The following is a 26,733-nucleotide window of genomic DNA, read 5'->3' on the forward strand; positions in this document are numbered from 1 at the left end:
TATTCTAATTTTTTGAGATGCACTACTATACACAATGGAGCGAGCTGGCAGCCTTCCACTAATCCCTTGCAAAATCTTTTGCCCTGTTGCTTTTTTGGTGTGTCTAGCTAAGTTTTGGCTGAGTTCAAGTCCCAGCTCTAATAGTAACGGTTCACCACTGAAATTCCTATAACTGGTGTGTGTGTGTGTGTGTGTGTGTAACTTTATCAAAACTAGAAAGATTTGTTAAGACCATGATGTTAATCAACCTTAAATATATTTAATTTATTTTGTGCTTTTGTTCTTTGGATACCATGTTTTGTAAGAGTAATTTAATTGTTTGGACACCTTTTTTGTGTGGTAGGTGATGACCCCTCAGCGGTTGGAGTTATTAAAAGCCCAGGTGCAGCAGGAGATGGAAGTTCCTATCATGGAGCGCTTTAGAAAGCTAGAGGAGGTAAGTTACCCTTCTCCTTCTCCTTGCTGGAGTCCTGGTAGGAAAGCTCTGCATTGCTCAAGCTCCTTTCACTGTCTAACTCCCTTCTGAAACACCTGAAGAAAGCACACTCGCAGAGCTAGAAAGGAAAAGAACTGGTGACCTGTAGCTCCTAAGTAGATATCACCTTAGAATGTATGATTCGTACGAGGTGAGAAGAAGAAAGAGAGTAGCCAGATGTACTTCAGCATTGTTTTTACTGTGTTGTACATTGTGGGATGCACACGAGGAGGTAACCAATTGTTTTATACCATCCCTAATGGTTAGAAATCAAGTCAAACTTACAGTAGTGTTTGTGAACCCTTTAGAATCTTCTATATTTCTGCATAAATATGACCTAAAACAACAGATTTTCACACAAGTCCTAAAAGTAGATAAAAACAACGCAGTTAAACAAATGAGACAAAACTATTATACTTGGTCATTTATTTATTGAGGAAAATAATCCAATATTACATATCTGTGAGTGGCAAAAGTATGTGAACCTCTAGGATTAGCAGTTAATTTGAAGGTGAAATTAGTCAGGTGTTTTCAATCAATAGGATGACAATCAGGTGTGAGCGGGCACCTTGTTTTATTTAAAGAACAGGGATCTATCAAAGTCTGAGCTTCACAACACATGTTTGTGGAAGTGTATCATGGCACGAACAAAGGAGATTTCTGAGGACCTCAGAAAAAGCGTTGTTGAGGCTCATCAGGCTGGAAAAGGTTACAAAACCATCTCTAAAGAGTTTGGACTCCACCAATCCACAGTCAGACAGATTGTGTACAAATGGAGGAAATTCAAGACCATTGTTACCCTCCCCAGGAGCGGTCGACCAACAAAGGTGGGGTTTACATTAGACCGTATCAGCGGATCATCAGATTAACGTTTTTAAAACGATTAGTGTGCACACAGCAACACCAATACACGATTTGCGTGCACACAGCAATACCAATACACGGATACGCTCGGCTCCGCAGGCATCCTGCGCTCCAAATCACTCCGCCCTGAACAGCGAGTGCCCTCTGGAGGGTGCGCACTCCGGCCCTGCGCAGCTCACAGAGCGTGCGAGTGTAGTGCACAAGCAGTGATTCGGGACTGAGCCGCTGTGTGTGTGATCCCAGTGCATATCACTTACCACTTGCAAGTGGAAGGATGGCAAGCCTAAAGACAATCATAACTACACAATGGGCAGTATTTGCATCAGTATTTGCAGTATTTTCATACTTTTATACTCTTTAATGAAAGGTGATACAAGGCGGAAGTTCGCGCCGTTTTTCAGCAGTCGCGTCACATGACCAACGCCAGCAAATCAGGAAGATGGATGTCACAGTGACGTTGTCCAATGACGACGCCAGCTAGAGCTCAGCACAGCGTATCCGCATATTCTCAATGTTTACCCAGCACCGGAGCTGAGACGATCTGGATTGAATACGTGGACCCTGGCGGATTCCCGTTTCCCGGTGTTTCCAGGCGTTTTAATGTAAACGGACAGTGCATCCGCAAAGAAAACGAGACAGATACGGTCTAATGTAAACTTGGCCAAAGATTACTCCCAAGAGCAAGGCGTGTAATAGTCGGTGAGGTCACAAGGGACCCCAGGGTAACTTCTAAGCAACTGAAGACCTCTCTCACATTGGCTAATGTTAATGTTCATGAGTCCACCATCAGGAGAACACTGAACAACAATGGTGTGCATGGCAGGGTTGCAAAGAGAAAGCCACTGCTCTCCAAAAAGAACATTGCTGCTCATCTGCAGTTTGCTAAAGATCATGTGGACAAGCCAGAAGGCTATTGGAAAAATGTTTTGTGGACGGATGAGACCAAAATAGAACTTTCCGTTTTAAATGAGAAGCGTTATGTTTGGCAAAAGGAAAACACTGCATTCCAGCATAAGAACCTTATCCCATCTGTGAAACATGGTGGTGGTAGTATCATGGTTTGGGCCTGTTTTGCTGCATCTGGGCCAGGACGGCTTGCCATCATTGATGAAACAATTAATTCTGAATTATACCAGCGAATTCTAAAGGAAAATGTCAGGACATCTGTCCATGAACTGAATCTCAAGAGAAGGTGGGTCATGCAGCAAGATAACGACCCTAAGCACACAAGTCGTTCTACCAAAGAATGGTTAAAGAAGAATAAAGTTAATGTTTTGGAATGGCCAAGTCAAAGTCCTGACCTTAATCCAATTGAAATGTTGTGGAAGGACCTGAAGCGAGCAGTTCATGTGAGGAAACCCACCAACATCCCAGAGTTGAAGCTGTTCTGTACGGAGGAACGGGCTAAAATTCCTCCAAGCCGGTGTGCAGGACTGATCAACAGTTACCGCAAACGTTTAGTTGCAGTTATTGCTGCACAAGGGGGTCACACCAGATACTGAAAGCAAAGGTTCACATACTTTTGCCACTCACAGATATGTAATACTGGATCATTTTCCTCAATAAATAAATGACCAAGTATAATATTTTTGTCTCATTTGTTTAACTGGGTTCTCTTTATCTACTTTTAGGACTTGTGTGAAAATCTGATGATGTTTTAGGCCATATTTATGCAGAAATATAGAAAATTCTAAAGGGTTCACAAACTTTCAAGCACCACTGTATGTACTGTATGTGTTTTTTTTTTTTTTTTTTTTAAATTTTATTTATTGATTTTTTTTTTTTTGGAAGAAACGAGAGTTTACGGTCAACTGAGTTTAAATAAGATTTTTAGCATGGTCAAAGATAAAGCAGCTGTGAATCTCCTAAAATCATATAAGCAGATGATGCATACTTGAGTGTAAATGGTGTAATGGTAGTCAGTATTGTGGCAGCTGTTTGCCCCACAGGACAAAGTCAGTGAGATCACAAAAGACTTCATCTGGAGTATAAAAGCACACCTGGTCAATATGCGGTACTGTTTTAAAATCTGAAATTATTTGTCTGCATTTTTCTCCGTGCGTACCAGGAAGCTGAGAAATACAGATCCGAATACAATAAGATGCGCTACGACTTCACCTTTCTCAAATCAGAGTTTGATCACCAGCGAGAGGAACACGAACGCATTTTGGAGGAGCAGCGAATACGTTACAGTGCTGATGTATGTCTTCTGTTAGAAAATCCATGCTTGCAGGCACTGAGCCTAGCACTGCAATTTAAAGGTATAAAGATACCTTAGATTTAATTGGATTTCATTTAATTCTGTTATTTCACATTATGTTCAGCTGGCTATTTTGGAGAAGGATAAGGAGAAGCTGAGTGCGCAGCTGCAGAGTGGAGACTGTGCAAGTGACAGGAAGCGTGTGGAAGCGCTGTTGAGGGAAAAGGTGCAACTGCATCAGCGGCTCTGCAACCTTGAGGCCGAGGTAGCTGAGCTCCGTGCGGAGAGGGACAGCACAGGAGCGCAGGCAGAAAACACGCAACGCATCCAGCTCCGCCAGCTGGCCGAGTCCCAGGCTGCACTCAAGACCCTGGAGGTAAGAGGACTTCTGGACTTCTAGGATTGCTTGTGTGTGGTTATGCATAGGGCTGTACCGTTCTATCTGTTTCCATATTGTTTGACATTATTATTGGCACCCTTCATAAACATTTGCAAAAATAAATATTTAAGTTATTCCACAAAATCGAGTCATACGTGAGCTGATAGCCGCTGAGTCAAATATAAGCCGTGCACGATGAGATTGAGTGGAATAACTGTTTTATTCTATACACATTCACTGGATTTTGCAAAACGGAGCATTTTTATTTTTGGCAAATTCAATAAATAAACACTTTTATACAAAACGTCCGACAAAATAATTTCCACTTAGAATGTAAATGAACCGGCGAGTGGCCTAGTGGTTAGCATGTCCGACTCTCGATCGGAAGATCGCGAGTTCTACTCACGGTCAGGTCATACCAAAGACCATCATAAAAATGGCGCCTACTGCCATCTGGCAAGGCACGCTGCAATACAGATGCGAGTGGAGAGTCAAACTCTCGCGGTTACTAGAGGACCAGCCCTCCACTGTAACCCTAGCTATGTAATAGGCGAGAGACCGAGGGCTGTGGAAACGGGGATTGGTGCTGCCCTATGCGCCACGTGGCGTGGGAAGGACTTTGATTGATTTGAGACTCTTAACAAACCAGAGAATTTATGGTAGCAATTTGTTAAAAAATGCTATAATAATTATTGGAAAAAAGATCTTTTTTTTTTCCCATATTTTGTTCCTTTTTTTTTTTTATTTTTTGGGGTTTTGTTTTCAAGTAGAGTTTCAAGAGGGTATGTGTGTGTGTGTGTGTGTGTGTGTGTGTTCGCTGCTTCAGATGGGTTAAATGCAGAGGTTAAATTTCATGGTGTGCTTAAGTCCGTGCTTGGTTTCTTGAGTACCATCGAGAACATTTTGTGAAAACCAGACATTTTAATTAATTGGCATTAATTAAAGAATATCACAAGCAAAGAAAGTGGGCCAACACAAACTCGTACATTTAAGATAATAAAGTCATCATTGAATTATGACAGAAGAAATGGTGACATAAATTGAGGATGGGCCGGACTGTTTGCGAAGAGCCGTAAGCTGTAAACAAATGCCTCACCTAATGGAAGATTTTGTTTATTTTTATTGGTAGAAGGGAGTTAAAATAACTTCTACTCCTGCCAGTCAGACTTTACCCTGATCGTTCATTTGCATTTGTGCAGTTGAACTTTTGTGGAGTTTTGTGGTTGTAACTAAATACAAATAAGCTGGGTCAGGGTTGTGCTTTGCATAGTATGTAAATATAATCAACATAATCACTTTGTTACTGATGCAGTCGGAGAAGCAGTCTGTGTGCATGCAGTTAGATCGAGTGGAGAAGGAGCTGCATTTGAGCCGTGAGCAGAATGCTGTGCTCACTGGCAAACTGCACAAGGCTGAGAGGGAAATAAATGCCCTCAAAAGTCAGGTCAGTTCACCCTGCATGCTCAAAGATCTACATTCTCTGTAGTTTTTATACTTTTTCACATATTTTATGCTTGGCATAAGCATGTTTGCCATTCTGTTTTTATATATTTACTTTGTAACACACATGAAACAGGTTGAAGAAATTAAACACGCCCATATGTTGGAACTGGCTAATGGGAAGATGGAGTTTGTGAAAGCCAGAGGAGAAGTGGAAAGGGAGCGAGACAAACTGCAAACCCAAGTAGAGGGTAGGTTTCTACATTTGTTACCCTTCCCATTTCATGTTGTGCCTCAGATTCTTCCATTATTTCTAGACTTTTAATAAAGAATAGAATAGAGAAGAAAATAATGAAAAAATGTATTTTCCCTCGGAAGAAACGATTTCATCTTCTCCGTTTCAGGTCTGCAATCTGATCTTGAAGTTTTGACGGCAGCGGTTGAGAGAAACAAAGAGTTGTTGTCGGAAAAAGAGCAGGAAATGGTGCATAGGATACAGGCAGCTAGAAAAGAAGAGATGCAAAAAATTGCTGTACTTCAGGAAGAGAAGTGTGTTTTCCTTTCACGTCCTGAAGCTCTTGTTTCCATTCAGAATTTCCATTTATTGTTTTTATTTCAAAAAGTTTGCTGATATTTTGCTGTGGTTTTATTTTTTTGTGCGCGCATGCGTGCGTACATCAGGTTGGAACTGGAGAATCGTCTCTCTGAGCTGGAGCAGCTGAGGACTCTACAGGAAGCAACAAGAACCTCCAAGAACGAAGAATCTGAAGAACGTCTCCGTGCTGCTTGGCTTGGGGAGGAGACTGCACGTAAAGAGCTGCAGAATATCAAGTATTCACATTTCAGTTATGCTCGTTTCTATAGTTTCAGGAAGCAGCTTTGTATTTCAGCCCTGAGGCTGTCCAAAAAAGATTCTCTCCCGGTCTTGTTGTGAAACTGATTTATGGGATTTCAGTCTTTTTCACCCCACTTCCATTCTGGCTGCATTATGGCTCACTTCCAATCGCAACATATTCCTATTTACAAACCCCATTTCCAGAAAAGTTGGGATGTTTTCCGAAATGCAAAATAAAAACAAAGATCTGTGATTTTTGTTCATTTACATGAACCTTTATTTAACTGACAAAAGTACAAAGAAAATATATTCAATAGTTTTACTGACCAACTTAATTGTATTTTGTAAATATAAACAAAGTTTAAAATTTGATCCCTGCAAAACACTCAAAAAAAAAAAAAGTTGGGACAGAGGCATTATTACCATTGTGTTACATCGCCTTTCCTTTTAATAACATTTTTAATCATATGGGATCTGAGGATACTAATTGTTGCAGTTTTGCAAGTGGAATTTTTGTCCATTCTTGCTTGATACAAGACTTCAGCTGTCTGTGGTCACTGTTGTCTGATTCTCCTCTTCATCATATATTCTCAGATCTAGACTGGCAGCAGGCCAGTCAAGCACATGCGCTCAGAGTCTATGAAGCCACGCTATTGTAGCCCATGCAGAATGAGGCCTGGCATTGTCCTGCTGAAATAAGCATGGACTTCCTGGGAAGAGACATCACCTTGATGGCAACATATCTCTCTCTAAAATCCCAATATACACCTCTGTGTCAATGGTACCTTCACACACATGCTGTGAGCACTGATGCCCCATACCATCACAGATGCTGGCTTTTACACCTTTCTCTGATAACAAACTGGATGGTCGTGTTCACCTTTTGGCACTGAGAACTCCAGTGTCAGGTTTTCCCAAAAACAAGCTGAAATGTGGATTCATCCGACCACAGCACACGTTTCCACTGTCGTTCTGTCCATCTGAGAGGAGCTCAGGCCCAGAGAAAGCGGCAGCATTTTTGCATAGAATTAATGAATGGTTTCCTCCTTGCATAATACAGTTTCAGATTACATTTCTGGATGCAGCAGTGGACTGTGTTTTCTGAAGTACTCCTGAGCTGATGTGGTGATGTGTCACTTTAGCATGACAGTTTCTCAGGCAGTGCTGCCTGAGGGCTCGAAGGTCATGCACATTCAACAGTGGTTTCTGACCTTGCCCTTTTATGCACTGAGATGTCTCTGAATTTCCTGAATCTTTTCACAATACAGGTAGTCGTTTGGTTACGACTGACCGGTCGTAAACCGATCTGGTCGTAAGTCGGCCTATGTTAAATGAACGTAAGTATATTGTGATGTGTAATGATATTGTAATCATCTTAAAGTCTTATTTTATCAACATTTTCTTATTTCATTACCTTGACTCATTATTTGGTTTAAGTCAAACACTGCATACTACACTGTGTACAGTACAATTCGTTTAATATGTGCAAAACAAAAAATACGAAATACAGGTGTGAAAAATAGAAAACATTTTAGTTTGAAACATACCAAAATACAAATATAAAACATAGCAAAGTACAAAATTTAGTGACCACTGGCATCACTGGTGCTTGGCTGTGGGTCGTCTACATCATCAGCTGTTGCAGCGCTCGGGCTGGTGGGAGCATTTGCTCATTTCATAAACCAGGAGCTGGGGCGGAAACTGTATGATGGAGTGTGCGAGGGAGCGCGAGAGAGACTACGCATGTGCCTGGAGTTGGGGCGGAAACTGTTGTACACGGCGAGAGGCGCTGCCGGGAGCTGGGGCGGAAACTGTCGTACGCTCAGCTAGCTCAGCTGGGAAACACTTGCCAGTCATAACCAGACGGTCGTAAAGTCGATCGGTCGTAAGTCGACGACTACCTGTATTATGTACTGTAGATTTTTGAGACCTAAATTCTCTGCAGTCTTGGTTTGAGAAATGTTCTTTTTTGAATCGACTAACAATTCTCTCATGAATTTTGGCACAAAGGAGTGAGCCATGACCCATCCTTGCTTGCAAAGCTTGAGCCTTTGGTGCATGCTCCTTTTATACCCAATCATGATACCCTTACCTGTTACCAATTAACCTGCTTATTGTGGAATCTTCCAAAATGGTGTTACTTGAAAATCCTAGAAACTTTTCAGTTTTATTTTGCCTCTGTCCCAACTTTTTTTGTGTGTTACAGGCATCACATTCTAACTTCATTTATATTTCCAAAATACAATTAAGTTGATCAGTAAAACTATTGAAAATCTTTTCTTTGTCTTTTTGTCAGTTAAATATTCATTCATGTTAATTGACAAATCACAGATTTTTATTTTTATTGCATTTTGGAAAATATCCCGGATTTTCTGGAAATGGGGTTTGTATTTTCCTTATATTTCAGTTCAAGGGAGTTTGTTAGTGTTCAATTGGCACCAGTCTGTGCATGGCACTCCACTGAACTTTTCTGTTGAAGTCTGCAAATATAGTCAGCTATAATAAGTTTTATTAGGGTGTAATGGTAGGGTGGCTCATATTGCTCAGTATGAGGTTCTTGATTCAATATGTCTGCATATTGAACAACACGTTCAATAGACTGCATAACAAAGTAGGCTGTTCATCATAAAATACGGATTATGTTAGTTGTAATAAAAATTTAAACTTAATCAAGCCCACACATCGTCCTCTGAAAAACTAACATCTTTTAGGAATCAGGATTAAAAAGAAATAGGCTTTTAAGAATGTAACATGCTAGCATTATTAGCTTGAGAAAACCAAATCTTTAAGGCCTGGGGGAAGAAAGCATTTCACCTTCTTAGTATGTTACAGAGCTGACAGCTGGTATAATGTGGACTGAAACACTGCAGTGTACAGAATCTGGCAAAAAACTTGGGACGCTGTGGAAACTGTAAATAAAAACAATGTGATTAATTTTCAGATCATGCAAACCCTATATTTCATTGAAAATAGTACAAAGACAACATATCAAATGTTGAAACTGAGAAATTTTATTGTTTTTTGAGGAAATGTATGCTCATTTTGAATTTAATGTCAGCAATACGTTTCAAAGTTGGGACAGGGGCATGTTCACCAATGTGTTGCATCACCTCTACTTTTAACAACACACTGTAAACATTTGGGAACTGAGGAGACCAATTGCTGTAGTTTTGAAAGAGAAATGTTGTCCCATTCTTGCCTGATATACAGTTTCAGTTGCTCGACAGTTCGGGGTCTCCTTTGTCGTATTTTGCACTTCATAATGTGCCAAATGTTTTAAATGGGAGACAGGTCTGGGCTGCAGGCGGGCCAGTTTAGCACCTGAACACTCTTACTACAAAGCCATGCAGTTTTAATATGTGCAGAAAGCGGTTTGGCATTGTCCTGCTGAAAGAAGGAAGGCCTTCCCTGAAAAAGATTTTGTCTGGATGGCAGCATATTGCTCTGAAACGTGTATATATATTATTCAGCATTAATGATGCCTTCCCAGATGTACAAGCTACCCATGTCATGTGCACTAATGCACCCTCATACAATCACAGATGCTGCTTTTGAACTGTGCGCTGATAACAAGCCAGATGGTCTCCTTTCCTCTTTAGCCTGGAGGACGTGGTGTCCATGATTTCTGAAAAGAATTTCTACTTTTAATTTGTCAGACCTCGGGACAATTTTCCACTTCACCTCAGTCCATCATAAAAGAGCTCGGGCCCAGAGAAGGTGGCGGTGTTTCTGGATATTGTTTATATCTGGTTTTAACTTGCATTTGTGGCTGCAGTAATGAACTGTTTTCACAGACGATGGTTTTCTGAAGTGTTCCTGAGCCCATACAGTGATTTTCCACTACAGACACATGTCTGCTTTTAACGTAGTGTCGCCTGAGGGCCTGAAGATCACAGGCATCCAGTGTCAGTTTTCAGCCTTGTCTCTTGCATACAGAGATTTCTCCAGAGTCTCTGAATCTTTTAATGATATTATGTACCATAGATGACGTGATCCCCCAAGTTCTTTGCAAGTTTACGTTAAGGAACGTTATTCTTAAATTGTTGCACTGTTTGCCCACGCAGTCTTTCACAGAGCAGTGAACCCCTCCCCATCTTTATTTTTGAGAGACTCAGCCTCTCTGATACCCAATCATGTTCGTGACCTGTTGCCAATTAACCAAAGTAGTGGGGGTTTTTTTTAAGCATTACACAACTTTTTCAGTCTTTTGTTGCCCCTGCCCCAATTTTTCTGAAATGTGTTGCTGACATCAAATTCAAAGTGAGCATAGATTTTTCAAAAAACAATAACATTTCTCAGTTTCAACATCTGATGTGTTGTCCTTGTACTATGTTCAGTGAAATATAGGATTTCCATGACTTTGCAAATCTTCACATTCTGTTTTTATGTTTTACACAGTGTCCCAGCTTTTTTGGAATTGGGGTTGCAAGTACAGTACAGAGATGCCAATACCCTATACACGTCCACATATTTGCCAACATGACCCATGTCGGTCTCTAAAACTAAACAAACCACAAAGCAAACGCACATAATTTTAATGGTTTAATCAGATGAAAATAAAAATATAAGACACATTTGTGTAATTTTTCTTATTTTTGTTGTATCATGTTAATACACCACCAGATCATGCTGTATTGAAGTTGAATTTTGTGTGTTGCATAAATAGATTAATCCATAATGTATGTATATTTGTGTATTAACTGTTGGTTATCTAATAGTTGTTTGTGTCTTGTATGTCTCAGAACTAAACTGCAGCAGCAGGCACAGCAGTTAGAAGAGCTGGAGAGACAAAAGGCAGAGAACACGGAGTTGAAAAGAGTATGTACCAAACCCATCCATGGCTGGAGTCGGTAACAAACAGATGCCTAATATTTAGGAATGTTCTAAGAAATATTTATGATTTATGTATTGTTTGCCTGCTTTCTAATTGCATGTTTTTTTTTTTTTTTAAATTTCTCAGCACAATGCAGAGCTGAATGTGCAAATCAGCACTCTTTCATATTCAGAGCGTGAGCTGATGGATGCCAATGGAAGGCTGAGGGAGAGTCTGGAAAGAGTGAGAGAAGAGTTACGAAGTGCTCACACACAAATGGAAAAGAGTCAGCAGGAAGCTGAAAGGTACAAAAAGAAAACGAGGGCTGTTCAGACACGATACAACCATATACAGATGTTTGGGGTTGCATTTAACAGGCATCAAGTAATGCACGGTGTTCAAACATATGCACTGCAGTCTCAAATAAACTCTATGGTGGGGTTTACATTAGACCGTATCAGCGGATCATCAGATTAACGTTTTTAAAAACGATTAGCGTGCACACAGCAACGCCAATACACGATTCGCGTGCACACAGCAACGCCAATACACGGATACGCTAATCACATGACTAATTCGGCACGCAAGTTGAAATGTGTCAGTGCGGCTCATTGCTTCCTCCTCAGCGGCTGCGCTCCAAATCACTCCGCCCTGAACAGCGAGTGCCCTCTGGAGGGTGCGCACTCCGGCCCTGCGCAGCTCACAGAGCGCGCGAGTGTAGTGCACGAGCAGTGATTCGGGACTGAGCCGCTGTGCGCAAGTCACTTACCACTTGCAAGTGGAAGGATGGCAAGCCTAAAGCCCATCATAACTACACAATGGGCAGTATTTGCATCAGTATTTGCAGTATTTTCATACTTTTATACTCTTTAATGAAAGGTGATACAAGGCGGAAGTCCGCGCCGTTTTTCAGCAGTCGCGTCACATGACCAACGCCAGCGAATCAGGAAGGTGGATGTCACAGTGACGTTGTCCAATGACGACGCCAGCTAGAGCTCAGCACAGCGTATCCGCGTATTCTCAATGTTTACACAGCACCGGAGCTGACACGATCTGGATTGAATACGTGGACGCTGGCGGATTCCCGTTTCCCGGCGTTTCCAGGCGTTTTAATGTAAACGGACAGTGCATCCGCGAAGAAAACGAGACAGATACGGTCTAATGTAAACTTGGCCTAAGAATCCTTGGCACCCTTCATGCGGTGCAGCCATTGAAGCAGGGCGTGATTGGAACACAGCCTGAAAAGGCGTCACAGCAGGTAGTATTGGAGAGTGAGGACTGCCCACTTGATGGCCAGACACTCCTTGTCTATTATGTAGTGAAAATTCATTATGTCTGATAATTATAACTATTCTTTTAAGTTCGTTTCTTAAGACACGTATTTTTAAGTATGTTACCTCGCTTGTTGACAGTTTCGGCGAACACTTCCGCCTTCTTCAAAACAGTCACCAGATGTCGAGTGGTGATGTGCCTTATCAGCTGATGTTACTCTATGGAGGCGTTAAGGCACGTCACCACTCGACATCTGGTGACTGTTTTGAAGAAGGCGGAAGTGTTCGCCGAAACTGTCAACAAGCGAGGTAACATACTTAAAAATACGTGTCTTAAGAAACGAACTTAAAAGAATAGTTATAATTATCAGACATAATGAATTTTCACTACATATTAAAAATAAGTTATGGAGAAGATTGTGCCAAAGAGGTACGCTGCCTGGAAAAACTAAAGAAAAAACTGGCGCGACAAAGAAACCATCTCCGCTTCAATCTCCGCTGCCGGGACGAAGGCGTCATTCCAACAAGCCTCTACATAAAAAATCCAATACCAACAAAAAACGTGGAAAGGACCATCGAAAGAGCGCGAATGACTCTGGTAAGAGAAAGAATCAGATGCACGACAAACAAAATCAACAATTTAAATACAGAAATAACACAAAGAACACAAGATTTCAAACTCCGGTTCAAACTCAGCAGTGACATGGAAAAAAGTATGGAAGAACATCTAAATGCAATACAAGAACAAGAATTCTCAAAAACAAAAACACGCCATATTAAAAAACTAAATAGGCTTATCAAAAAGAAACAAAATAAATGCAAGGACAAACAAATAAATGAAAAATGGATATGCAACCTGTCTAAACACACACTAACAACAGCAGAACGCACTATACTCTCACGGGGACTAAACTATGCCATCACACCAAATAAAATCCCAAATGAAGAATTCATACTGGCTACGGAACTAGCATGCAACATGTTACAGGACCAAGGACAGAAGGCCGCATTAAGGAACGAAATAGCAGGCATCCTCACCTCAGCTAAACCACCACCCAGAAACACAACTAAACAGGAAATGGAAGCCATCAGAACACTCACAAAGAACAAGAAAATAACAATACTACCGGCTGATAAAGGGAGGACCACGGTTATCATGGACACTAATCAATATGAAAAACAAATGAATGAAATGCTCACGGACCCAAACACGTATGAAATACTCAAAAAAGACCCGATGGAGGAAAAGAAAAAAAGACTAAAACTATTACTCAAACCGTTAATGGATGACAACAAAATTGATAAACAAACATACAACCACCTCATCCCCACAGCAGACATCACCCCCCGGATATACGGCACACCGAAAATTCATAAACCCGGAGCACCACTAAGACCCATAGTAGACAGTATAGGATCAGTTACCTACAACCTTTCCAAGACACTGGCAGACATAATTAAACCACTCCTCGGACTCACGGAATACCACTGCAAAAACTCAAAACAACTGGCGAAAGAACTAAAGGAAATCAAGATAAAAAAGGATGAAATCTTTGTATCACATGACGTCATATCCCTCTTTACAAAAACACCGGTCACAAACACTCAACATAGTAGAAAACCGGTTAAAAGCAGACAGAACCCTGAAAAAACGTACAAAACTTACAGCACAGGACATAACAAAACTATTACATTTTATTTCCACGTCCACATATTTCCAATACAGAGGTACAATCTACAGACAAAAAGAGGGATTTGCAATGGGGGACCCGCTATCTGCCACTCTATGCAACTTTTTTATGGAGGATCTGGAAACCCGAGCCATAGAAACAGCACCGAATGACTGCAAACCTATCTTCTGGAAAAGATATGTTGATGACATTCTTGAAATAACCAAAACAGGTCACACACAACAATTCACCGATCATTTAAACTCCATAGACAAGACAGGCAACATCAAATTCACACACGAAGAGGGAACGGACAAGACAATAGCATTTCTGGACCTAAAAATACACCACACAGAAGAAGGAAACATCAGAATTACAACATACAGAAAACCTACACATACCGACCAATATCTTCTCTGGACATCTGAACATCCCATCGCACACAAAATGTCAGTAATCAGAACACTATACGACCGAGCACAGAGCATCACGGAGGAGAAAGACAGACAGGAGGAGGAACAACACATCCAACAGGCATTAAAAAACTGCCAATATCCACCGTGGGCAATTCGGAAAGGAAAATCACAGACACAAAAAAAGGAAAGAAACAAACAAACAAGAAAAAACACAGAAAAAACAAACCGAGGCTTTGTCACATTACCATACATAAAAGGAGTTACAGAACGCATCCAACGATCCATGAGGAAATACCACATCAACACCCCGGTCAAACCATACAAGAACCTCTGACAGCTGCTAGTTCACCCCAAAGATAAAATACAACTGGACAATAAATGCAACGTCATCTATGAAATCCCTTGCCGTTCATGCAATAAAGTCTATATTGGTGAAACGGGCAGATGCTTCCACACTCGCAGGAAAGAACACCAATTAGAATGTGAAAAAGAAACAACAAAAAGACTCAAGATCCGAAAAAGAAAAAGCAAACCAAGAAAACTTAAAATCAGCCATTTCAGACCACTGCAAACGACAAAATCATATTATGAATTGGGAAGAGGCCAGAGTCATTCGCGCTGAAGAGAATAGATATCAGCGTTGGATTTTGGAGGCAGTGGAGATACGTAAGCGGGCGCAGAGGACCATGAACCGGGATGAGGGAGCGTACGCGCTGTCACACACCTGGAGCGCAGTCCTGGGCCAGTGACCTGACAGCAGGAGGCGTGGACTACCTGTCAAATTGGGCGGGACGTTCACGCCTCCATAGAGTAACATCAGCTGATAAGGCACGTCACCACTCGACATCTGGTGACTGTTTTGAAGAAGGCGGAAGTGTTCGCCGAAACTGTCAACAAGCGAGGTAACATACTTAAAAATATGTGTCTTAAGAAACGAACTTAAAAGAATAACTCCTTGTCTATTGTGCTGAACTTCATTTCTCACACGGAGAGCTTGTGGCTGATGCACAGCACAGGACACTCCTCCCCCTCTAGCACCTGGGACAAAATGGCCCCCAGCCCTCTGTCTGGCATGCCAGTCTGCAGCACAAAAGGGAGAGAAAAGTCAAGTGAATGCAACAGCAGGCCCCATGCACAAAGCCACTTTTAAATGGGTAAAATCCCATTCACGTGGCTATGTTCAAGGGGACCTGATTTGGTGCCCCCTTATTAGTGAGGTCAGTCAGTGGGCTGGTTACACCTGAAAAATTAGATACGGCCTTCTGTAATAGCCAGCCAGACCCAGGAACTCCCAGAAGTGCTGCCATATGGTCTTACGCCATGCCAGACTGCCTCTTCCGTCAATGCCAGACAATGGCACTAGACCCACGCTGCTGCTCCTTCCGGTAGCCGTACGACAAACTGCTCCAGTACCACTGCTTCGATGATATCATTGGTGTTGCATTCTTCTCCCAGCAGGCATGTCTGAGCTGTTGTGAAAAGGCAAATGGGTGAGCAAGTTCGATGCTGTCCAGGGTGCGACTGACTTGTTGCATGCAACATAGCTCACTTCAGGTCTGGATACTCAAACAGGTTGACTGCTGGGAACTCTTGGGCTGCAAGCTGGGCTTCGCCCGACAGGACCGGCAATTGGAGCTTTTCACTGACGTCACAGATTTTTGTTTATCACACAGCGTCTGCCATATTGCCGGGCAAACAAAGAAACCTAGCCCCAACAGTTGACAATGAAAATCGAGACAACTGCAGTCCGTGCAATCTCTCTGAAACTATTAAAAACTTCTACCAGTATACCATCCAAAAGCTGAAACATGCAGGCATCACAGATCCATATAATTTACCCAGATTTGGGACACTACAATATCCTGTACTATTTAGTATTTGGGACTTTTAAATACACCGGAGATGCTAAAGGTATACGAAAGTACAGATGCCGATCAATATTTTGAGGCAGGTTTTGTGCACACTGGAATGTTATGGGAAATTCCTGATAAAGAAAAATATCTACAAAGGTAAGCTCAGACATGGACTCCTAATAGTAATAAACAAGCCAGGGCCTAGATCTAGCATATTTTATAGTGTTAGCCCAGTCTACATCATCAGTACCTAATGAACATGCTGCAAGTCTAGCCAAGCATCGTTTCTAATAATAATTTAAAGCCCACATCTCAATATACAGGCGGCACGGTGGTGTAGTGGTTAGCGCTGTCGCCTCACAGCAAGAAGGTCCTGGGTTCGAGCCCCGGGGCTGGCGAGGGCCTTTCTGTGTGGAGTTTGCATGTTCTCCCCGTGTCCGCGTGGGTTTCTTCCGGGTGCTCCGGTTTCCCCCACAGTCCAAAGACATGCAGGTTAGGTTGACTGGTGACTCTAAATTGAGCGTAGGTGTGAATGTGAGTGTGAATGGTTGTCTGTGTCTATGTGTCAGCCCTGTGATGACCTGGCGACTTGTCCAGGGTGTACCCCGCCTTTCGCCCGTAGTCAGCTGGGATAGGCTCCAGCTTGCCTGCGACCCTGTAGAAGGATAAAGCGGCTAGAGATAATGAGATGAGATGAGATCTCAATATACATTTTAACATAACACAGAGCTTTCATACTAACCTGATATAAAATGTTCTCACACATGGGAATGTTTTTTCTTCCTGTTTAATTGCAGCTTGCCATTTTTCTCACCTTTCTGGGTTCGCAAGGAAGCAGTGAAAAGTTAAACCAGGCTTATTTCCATGTCTGTTATTACATCCAAAAGCACTACAGCTCTCTGGCATTGTTCTTTTACCTGTAACTTCTACAAGTTTATTTGTAGATGTTTACTGAATTGGGCTTACAATCATTTGCGTACAATTGTGCCAGTCATTGTCAAACACAAAGCTTGCCTGGCAACATGGCCAGATAAACAAATCCGCAGTTCCGATGATATCATGTGAAAAGCCCTTATAGGTGGACCGCTCACTCTGAGGTTGGCCATGCGCATGTTTCGGTGGCATGCTCAAACTGCTCCATGAATGCCTCAGGGTCATCCTGCAAACCCATCTTGACAAGGGATGGAGCTGCAGTATTCACGGGAGTGGTTGCTGGAGTACCCATCGGTTGGACCAGGCTTCAGATCCACCTGCCAGTCCTCTGCCTAGGCCTGGAGCTGAGCCTGGAAGTGCTGCTCCTGCTCTATGCACAGCACAGTGAGGGCCTGATGTTGGGCTTGGTGGATGATGATGAGGGTTTGGAGGATCTCAGTGACTGGCATGAACTCCATGACCAGTGCTTTTTCCTCAATTCCCAGGTTTCTGCACTAGTGTAACACTCCCAAGGCTCTTCGGAAATGAGGAAACGGGAGACAGGCTTGTGAAAATTCAAGGTGTGTTATTCTTGCTTAGTTCAGCTTCAGTGATTTTATTGCACTCTGCACATGTGCACACATGGCCCTGGGCTGCTCAGCTCTCTCCCTCTGATTACTGGCTTCTCTATGCCAATACACACGAAGGACATGTGTTAATAAACTATTGGCAGTCCGACACCGGTAAGACTCATCACGTGTAACCTGCAGATTCTCTCTGCCTCCTCTCCATCCACAGCTGACACTCGACCATGCCCTTGCTGCCACAGGATTCTACATGGAGCCCTTTGAAAAAAATGATGGTGGGGTACAACATGGAACCTTTTTTCAGAGACACAACCACATATTTCCAAACGTCTGCTCATGCTGCATTACAGGATAGTGTAATGCACTCAGAGGAAAATGCTATCTGCTCTCTTCTGCATGCACCACAGACTCCCACAAATGGCTAGCGTTGCTGAGATTGATGGGGAACAAAACAAGAATGCCACTCTCACCTGGAAAGCACAGCCAGTTTTGCTGTCTTTGACTGTCACAGACGGCTGTAGCATCATTTTTATAATGTTTTAAGTAAATATTTATTCCCTATATACTGGAGGAATATAAATATTCAACCATGAAAAATGTAAATATAATTTAATGCGTCATGGCATGAGAGTTCTAAGGTCGAGAGCATGAAGAATTACCCCCCCCCCCCCCCCCCCCACACACACACATCCTGCTGCATTTCTTTAAATATATTTTTTTCATTTTTGTCTCTTGTTCTTTTATCAACTTGCACTCCCTCTTGTCCTCTGGAAACTTCAGATGTGGTGTGTTCCCTCCCCTTCTTCTTCTCAGTTAATTGTTGCAGTCCTATTGTTTTGCCCCCTAGTGGAATAACAGATTCTAGCTGTTTGGATTTTGGATCTTTCAATTCATTTATAGTTCACAAGACAAATTTAGTGTAATTTAATTTGTTTTAGGTTCAGAAATTAATTTGACAGCAGGATTAAAAATTGACTATATACTGAAATAGTGTGAACATTACTTCTCTCTCTCTCTCTCTCTCTCTCTCTCTCTCTCTCTCTGTGTGTCTCTCTCAGCCAAGTCCCTAATCCATCACAGCTGTCCTCCTATCTGTTGCAGGCTGGAAGAGGAGAGATGTGTGGAATGGTTGGAAGAGAAACATAAACTTCAGGAAAGGGAGGCAGAGCTACAGGAGAAATGCAGCCAAGCCAAACAACGCATGCAAAAAGCTGCACTTGCACAAAAAAAGGTAATTATCTTTTCTTTTTTTTGTTGCATTTTCCCCCCACTCTCCACCAGGGGTCTGAAGGGCCATATTGAACCTGATATTATTATTATTATTATTATTATTATTATTATTATTATTATTATTATTATAGGTTGGTGGCACAGTGGTGTAGTGGTTAGCACTGTTGCCTCACAGCAAGAAGGTTCTGGGTTCAAGCCCAGTGGCCACGGGGGCCTTTCTGTGTGGAGTTTGCATGAGTGTTTTTCTTTTTTCCTTTCTTTCTCTTTTTATTTAGTAAAATAAAAAAAAAAAAACATAAAATAAAAGTAAGCAATATAGTGCAGGGAGAGGCAGAAAGCCCAACAGGCTTATTTGAAGCCTCCACCATAAGAAAATCTCATAACACTGCTAAAAATACAGATAAACTTCATAATAGTAATGGCAAACCATTAGTCACAAAAAATAATTACAAAAAAGAACATGCATGTATGCATAAACTATCTATCTTAAATAAATAAATATTTTAAATTACAAAACAGCAATTAAATGATCTTTTAAACATCTCTTGAAACCTTTTATAGAGGAACAGGTTTTTTTTTTTTTGCCAAATGGCAAATGCTGTTCCATAACTTGACACCCCCAAATCTTATAGAAAATTGTCCTCTGCTGGTTAGAAATTTAGGCGGATGGAAATCTGCAGACTGCCGAGCTAAATAAGAATGAACCTGTGAATTAACTTAAATGGCTCTTAAACTGTTCAGGAACATTCCCTTTGCTCGAATGAATCACATAAATAAAAACACATATTTGGAAAATATTAATATAAATCGTAAGAACGTGCAGTTTTTTAAATAAGGGATTAGATGCAACATATGATTCAGATCGGCTTACGATTCTAACAAAACGTTTCTGGAGGACCAGAATTTTGTGAAGGGTAATAGGAAAAGTACTTGCCCAGACTATTCAAAGATTCTTTGTCAATTCACTATATGTCCATGACACATAGGAGAATCGAAATGCCGCTTCTCTCTCACCTTACTTGTAAAAAACAGATAAAGATTACACACAAACCAAAAAAAAACCCCAATAGATATATAGATAATATAGATTTAAAAAATTAAAACAATATATATAAATATAGATAATATAGATAAATACACTCTAAAATCAAACAATGTACAAAATAGCAGTAGTGCAATACAGTACAATAACGGAGAAGGTGCTAGAAGAGCAGCTTATGAAATGAGCAATAGCAGCAGATACAGCAGTAATGCTCATGTTTCTGGTGTGATGTGCAAACGGATGAGGTAGTTTTCTTGTGTGAATGAATGAGTTACAGACCGGGGGTAGGTAGTGGACAGAGTTCAGCATCCCGACAGCCTGGTGGATGAAGCTGTTTAGCAGTCTTGTGGAGCGGGCCCGGAGGCTCCGGTATCTTTTCCCTGAGGGCAGGAGGTTGAAGAGCAAGTGTGAAGGGTGGGAGGTGTCACCAGCGATGCTGATGGCTCTGCGGGTGAGACGGGAGTGATAGATGTCCGTAAGGGAGGGCTGAGGGGTACTGATCATCTTGCTGGCTATGTTCACTATGCGTTGCAGAGTCTTCTGGCAGGAGGCACTGCAGCCTCCGTACCACGCAGTGATGCAGCCAGTGAGGACACTCTCAATGGTGCCCCTGTAGAATGAGCACATGATGGGGGGTGGGACTCATGCACTCCTCAGTTTGCGGAGGAAGTAGAGGCAAGTTTGAGCCTTCTTGGCCAGCAATGTGATGTTGTTGGACCAGGAGAAGTCCTCAGCAATGTGCACCCCTAGGAATTTGGTGCTGCTCACCCTCTCCACTGCAGCACCATCGATGGTCAGAGGGGGATGCTGTGAGTGACCTCTCTTGAAGTCGACTACAATCTCTTTGGTCTTCTCCACGTTCAGGAAGAGATTGTTGTCTTTACTCCACACGACCAATTGGCTCACCTCATTCCTGTAGTTGGCTTCATCATTGTTAGTGATGAGGCCCACCACAGTTGTGTCATCTGCAAACTTGATGATGTGGTTGGTGCTGTAGTTTGGTACACAGTCATGGGTCAGCAGGGTGAAGAGCAGCGGGCTGAGCACACACCCTTGTGGGGCCCCTATGCTCAGCATGATGGTCCTGGAGGTGTTATTGCCGACCCGAACGTTCTGTGGCCTCCCTGTAAGAAAGTCCAGCACCCAGTTACAAAGAGAGGTGTTGAGTCCCAAATGTCCGGGTTTTTGTATTAGGTGTTGGGGAATGATTGTGTTGAATGCCGAGCTGTAATCCAAGAACAGCATTCGCATATAGGTGTTCTTTGAGTCCAGGTGAGTGAGGGCTGGGTGTAGAGCACTGGAGATAGCATCCTCTATGGACCTGTTTGACCTATATGCAAACTGGAATGGGTCATGAGAGGGAGGGAGAATGGACTTGATGTTCTGCATGACCAGTTGCTCAAAGCACTTTATGATGATGGAAGTCAGCGCTACGGGCCGATAGTTGTTATAGTTAGTTGGGAGGGGCTTCTTTGGCACTGGTATTATGGTTGTAGCTTTGAAACACATGGGGACAACAGCTTGGTTCAGGGAGATGTTAAAGATGTCAGCGAGGACATCCCTGAGCTCCATGGCACAGTCCTTCAGAACATGACCAGGTATGTTGTCTGGTCCAGCTGCCTTGCAGGGGTTGATCCTGGAGAGGGTCCTCTCCACGCTGCCTGGATCCAGACATGCGGCCTGTTCATCCAAGGGAGGAGTGGTCTTCTGTGCTGGTGTGTTTTGTTTTGTGTTTCAAAGCGTCCAAAGAAGTAATTTAGGCAGTTTAGCAATGTGATGTCACTCTCACAGGTGGGGGTTTGTGAGGGTTTGAATGCCACGCCAGAGAGACTGTGTATCTCTGGTGTTGCTGAAGTGTCCAGGTATTTTATTGCTGTACTGACGTTTTGCCTCCCTGATGCCGTGGGACAGGTTGGCTCTGGCTGTTGTTAGACCTGCGGTGTCTCTGGCCCTAAAGGCTGCATCTTGAGCCCGCAGGAGCCTGTGAACCTCTCCTGTCAGCCAAGGCTTCTGGTTAGCACGAACAGTGGTGGTTTTGCAGTGAGTGACATCAGTGCATTTAGCGATGTATGATGTGACGGCCTCAGTGTATTCCTCTAAGTCTATGTGGTTGTTGTAAGTGGCTGCTTCTTTGAAAATGTCCCAGTGTGTAGTGCTAAAACAGTCTTTCAGAGCATAGGAGGGCCCCTCTGGCCACACACGTACCTCCTTTTTGTGTCCTTTTGTATATTACAGTAAGAAAGATAAGGATAAATTAAACTGTAGTAAACAGTAAGGAGACAGTTTTTATAAACAAGATGACTAATCCTCCTTATTATACCAATTGATTTATTCACTTTTTAACTAACCCAGTCTGTGTGTTCTCTCCAATTCAAACTTTCATCAACAATAATTCCCAAGAATTTTGTAGATGACACTTGAGGCATCTTAGTAGACTCAATTATGATTTTCAATAAATCTTTGGGATACATCTTTTTACTACTGAAAATGATAAAATTAGATTTTTTTGACATTCAAAGATAACTTGTTTAATTTAAACCATGTAGCATAGGTAGTTAGACCAACATTAGCTTCTTTTATCAAAGAGATGAAATTTGACTGAGAAAGAATTGGGATTGTATCATCTGCAAACATAATTGAAGGAAGAACATTTGAAAGATTTGACAAATCATTAATATAGATAAGAAATAATAATGGTCCAAGAATGGATCCCTGTGGAACCCCACAGCATAGTCTGGCTTTGTTTGAATCACAACCCTTGACACAAACTGTCTTCTATCAGAAATATCATTACTTAACCATTTGTATTCAAGATCATGAAAGCCATATTTATACAATTTTTCCAATAAAATAGAATGTTTTACTGTATCAAAAGCTTTGGACAGGCCTATAAAGATACTATAAGTAAATTCATTATTGTTTAGATAGATTAGATAAAAATGTATTGATCCCTTTGGGAGGGTTCCCTCAGGGAAATTAAGATTCCAGCAGCATCATTACAGATAAACAGAGAAAAGAAATGGAGAAAAACTTCTAGATAAATTAAAATAAATTAAGTATTTACATATACAAATATAAAAGAATAAGATATGGGGGAGGGGGGGAAAGGGGGGAGAAATGGGGTTAGGGTAAGTGTGTGGGGGAGGGGGGGAGCAGGAAAGATATATTGCACATTATATTGCACATTGTCCGGTATTGCTTATTGTTAGGCTAGGCTACTGCTCCTTCCCGTCCTCTGTCCTCCTGTTACCCCCCCCCCCCCAGAGAGGAGTTGTACAGTCTGATGGCGTGAGGGACAAAGGAGTTTTTGAGTCTGTTCGTCCTGCACTTGGGAAGGAGCATTCTGTCACTGAACAGGCTCCTCTGGTTGCTGATGACGGTGTGCAGAGGGTGACTGGCATCATCCATGATGTTCAGTAGTTTGTCCATAGACCTCTTCTCTGCCACTGTCACCAGAGAGTCCAGCTTCATGCCGACCACAGAGCCAGCCCGCCTGATCAGTTTGTCCAGCCTGGATGTGTCCTCCTTGGATGTGCTGCCCCCCCAGCACACCACGGTGTAAAACAGGACACTGACGACCACAGACTGATAGAACATCCACAGGAGTTTCCTGCAGATGTTAAAGGACCGCAGCCTCCTAAGGAAGTATAGCCTGCTCTGTCCCTTCCTGTATAAGTGATTGGTGTTGCAAGTCCTGTCCAGCCACAGCCCGAGGTACTTGTAGGAATCCACAGCCTCCACCTCGACTCCCTCGATCAGAACTGGTTGTGACCTTGGTCTGGACCTCCCAAAGTCAATGACCAGCTCCTTGGTCTTCGAGGTGTTGAGCTGCAGATGGTTCCTGTTGCACCACACAGCAAAGTCCCTCACCAGGCTCCTATACTCCTCCTCTCTGTCATCACTGATACACCCAATGATGGCTGTGTCATTGGCAAACTTCTGAATGTGACACAGCTCCGAGTTGTAGCAGAAGTCCGTGGTGTACAGGGTGAAGAGAAGAGGAGCCAGCACCGTGCCCTGGGGTGCTCCAGTGCTGCTAACTACAGTGTCAGATGTGATGTCCTTCAGCCTGACGTACTGTGGCCTGTCAGTGAGGTAGCTGGAGATCCAGGTGACCAGGCAGGGGTCCACTTGCATCCTGTTCAGTTTGTCCTGAAGCAGTAGGGGCTGGATGGTGTTGAAGGCACTCGAGAAGTCCAAGAAGAGGATCCTCACTGTGCTATTTCCCTTATTTCCCTTGTTAAGTGCAGAGGTAACTTTGTCAATCAGGTGGAGTAGAGCCATATAAATAGAATGGTTTTTCCGAAAACCATATTGATGTTTGTAAAGAGTTGATTGATTTAGAATCCAAATGGAAAAGAATCCTTTCATAAATGATCTTTTCCAATATTTTTGAAAAACATGGCAAAATAGATATGGGTCTGTAATTATTAAAACAGCATGGATCATCTGCTTTAAACAAAGGAGTAATTTTAGCAACTTTTAAATCCTGAGGTACAATGCCGGTTTTCAAAGACAAAGGAAAAAAATGTGAAGTGGCTGCAAAATATATTGTTTCACCTGTTTGATAAGAAATGCTAGAATATTGTCATGACCAGCTGAAGATGTTTTTAATTTGTCAATTATGTCACTTATTTCTTGAATGTCAGGAGGCTTAAAAAAAGAAATAATTGAATAATTCCTTGGAATAAACCAGAGGGGAGACTCGTTCTCCTCATGTCTGCGTGGGCTTCCTCCAGGTGCTCCGGTTTCCCCCACAGTCTAAAGACATGCAGGTTAGGTTAATTGGCGGCTCTAAATTGACAGCAGGTGTGAATGTGAGTGTGAATTGTTGTCTGTCTCTATGTATCAGCCCTGTATCAGACCTGACAACTTATCCAGGGTGTACCCCGCCTCTCATCCATAGTCAGCTGGGATAGGCTCCAGCTTGCCTGCGACCCTGCACAGGATAAGCGGTTATGGATAATGGATGGATGGATTATTATAGGTCCAATAACTGAAGCTGCTGGAACCCTATTGAGTTCATTCATGTTTTTTTCTTATTTTTATCACCCTCTTGTTTTCATTTGGATTTTTTTTTCTTGTTTTTGTTCAAAAGAGGTTCATTGGCTTGATGGCGCAAGGATTTTGTGCGTGTGTGTTTTGTATATTTTGGCTAATATCTCATGAACCATAAGTCCTGCAAACTGTCTTCCTTTTTTTTTCTTCTTCTCCCCCCTTCTGACTCCTTGGGTTCTCCCAGAGAGCCAGTTATCTCAACCCACATTTTTGGAGCTTTTCTCCTATTTTCACAAAGTAGATTAGCTAACTATTTCTCAGGAATAAGTCTGATTTGAAGTGAAAGTTTGTATACTACATCTTTGTGCAAATACCATATGTAATGGTAGTTTTGCTGATGACCAGAAACACTTAAACAATGTTGTTACCATTGGTAAATCAGATTTTCAGCAGGCATTTGACGGGTTAACACTGAGCTATCATAAAAAAAATTGGAATGGTAGCATTGTCTGGTAACCCTCCCTTAGAGATAGTCTGGTTAACACCAGACCATTATCACAAGTGAAATATGGTCTGGAATCCGCCTATTGAATTTCTCGTAGGGGAGGTGTGGTTTACGATTGTCAACGGCCGTTTATTGGACGTTGCGAATGTCTATCATTTGGCGTATATGTAGCCCATGGCCAATCATGGCAGTTGTACCCGGTGACGTAGTTAGAGCGACGAAGACGACGAAGAGAAAGAGAAGGCAAAACAAAAATAGGAAAACAATGGCACCGAACGATTACTGCCGTTTGTGCAAGACAAATATGAGAGAAGCTGGTTTGGTTAGTTTGGTTCGTATCGCTCGCCGCCATGTTAAATGTGATCCGTAAACAGTCCCAAATAAACTACAAGCTTCTGTTTGTCGAGTAGTACGCGTCACCGTCTTTCCACCCCTCCCCACTCTCTGATTGGCTCCCTAACTCAGGCGAGCCTTTAGACCATAGTTTCCATGCTGTCTTTTCAGATCGGAACGATTGTGCAAAGCAGCATGGGATTTCCCAGGCTACCTTAGAGATGCAATCTCAGTCAAATTAGCACCTTCCAGTGGCCATTCATGTTTTTGCACAAAACAATCATATGTCTTGGAAAATAAGTTGTACAGAATTTTTTTTTTAAATTTTATAAAAATCCTGATTCTTTTGCTGAATACAAAAAAGCCTTTTTAATAATTTGGCCCCTCCCACTTTTTAAAATTTGTACCATATCCAAAATTTTTGTGAGCTAGTCCTAGGATTTTTGCCCTGTCTTCACAATATTGGTGTCAAATTACGCAGTGTAGTTGGGTCCTCAGTAATTAATGAAAACGTGTTAAGATTTGTAATCAATATGGCTGCCATAATAGTTCAATAAAAATACTGATGATGATGATGATGATGATGATGGACTGAGCCGTTGTCATCAATGGGTCTATGTTCTCTCTGAACTCGTGTTTGCTAATGTTGATTGATTGTGTTCTTTGGTGGCTAATCAGTCCTATTCTTGAGCGACATTTGGAGTACTGTGCAAAAGTCTTTGGCACGTTATAAAGAAATGCTGTAGACCGAAAATGGCTTAAAAATAATGAAATGTGGGCGGCACGGTGGTGTAGTGGTTAGTGCTGTCGCCTCACAGCAAGAAAGTCCGGGTTCGAGCCCCGTGGCCGGCGAGGGCCTTTCTGTGCAGAGTTTGCATGTTCTCCCCGTGTCCGCGTGGGTTTCCTCCGG

General features: G+C 42.3%; 1 protein-coding gene across 2 annotated transcripts in view; it reads left to right on the forward strand.

The window, feature by feature from the left end:
• The window catches only part of cep83 (centrosomal protein 83), a 56,699-nt gene that overhangs the window by 14,574 nt on the left and 15,392 nt on the right, over positions 1-26,733 (forward strand). Inside the window, exons 4-13 of one of the 2 annotated variants that reach the window (XM_060914270.1) lie at positions 344-436; positions 3,408-3,539; positions 3,664-3,915; positions 5,231-5,362; positions 5,495-5,609; positions 5,763-5,907; positions 6,040-6,189; positions 10,936-11,011; positions 11,154-11,311; positions 18,817-18,946. In XM_060914270.1, coding sequence (XP_060770253.1) covers positions 344-436; positions 3,408-3,539; positions 3,664-3,915; positions 5,231-5,362; positions 5,495-5,609; positions 5,763-5,907; positions 6,040-6,189; positions 10,936-11,011; positions 11,154-11,311; positions 18,817-18,946 — 1,383 coding nt within the window. Of the gene's footprint in view, positions 1-343; positions 437-3,407; positions 3,540-3,663; positions 3,916-5,230; positions 5,363-5,494; positions 5,610-5,762; positions 5,908-6,039; positions 6,190-10,935; positions 11,012-11,153; positions 11,312-18,773; positions 18,947-26,733 lie in introns of those variants that run through there. The other variant, XM_060914271.1, reaches the window with a different exon arrangement.

This window comes from Neoarius graeffei, chromosome 2 (assembly GCF_027579695.1).
Source record: "Neoarius graeffei isolate fNeoGra1 chromosome 2, fNeoGra1.pri, whole genome shotgun sequence".
NCBI classification, from domain to species: Eukaryota; Metazoa; Chordata; class Actinopteri; order Siluriformes; family Ariidae; genus Neoarius; species Neoarius graeffei.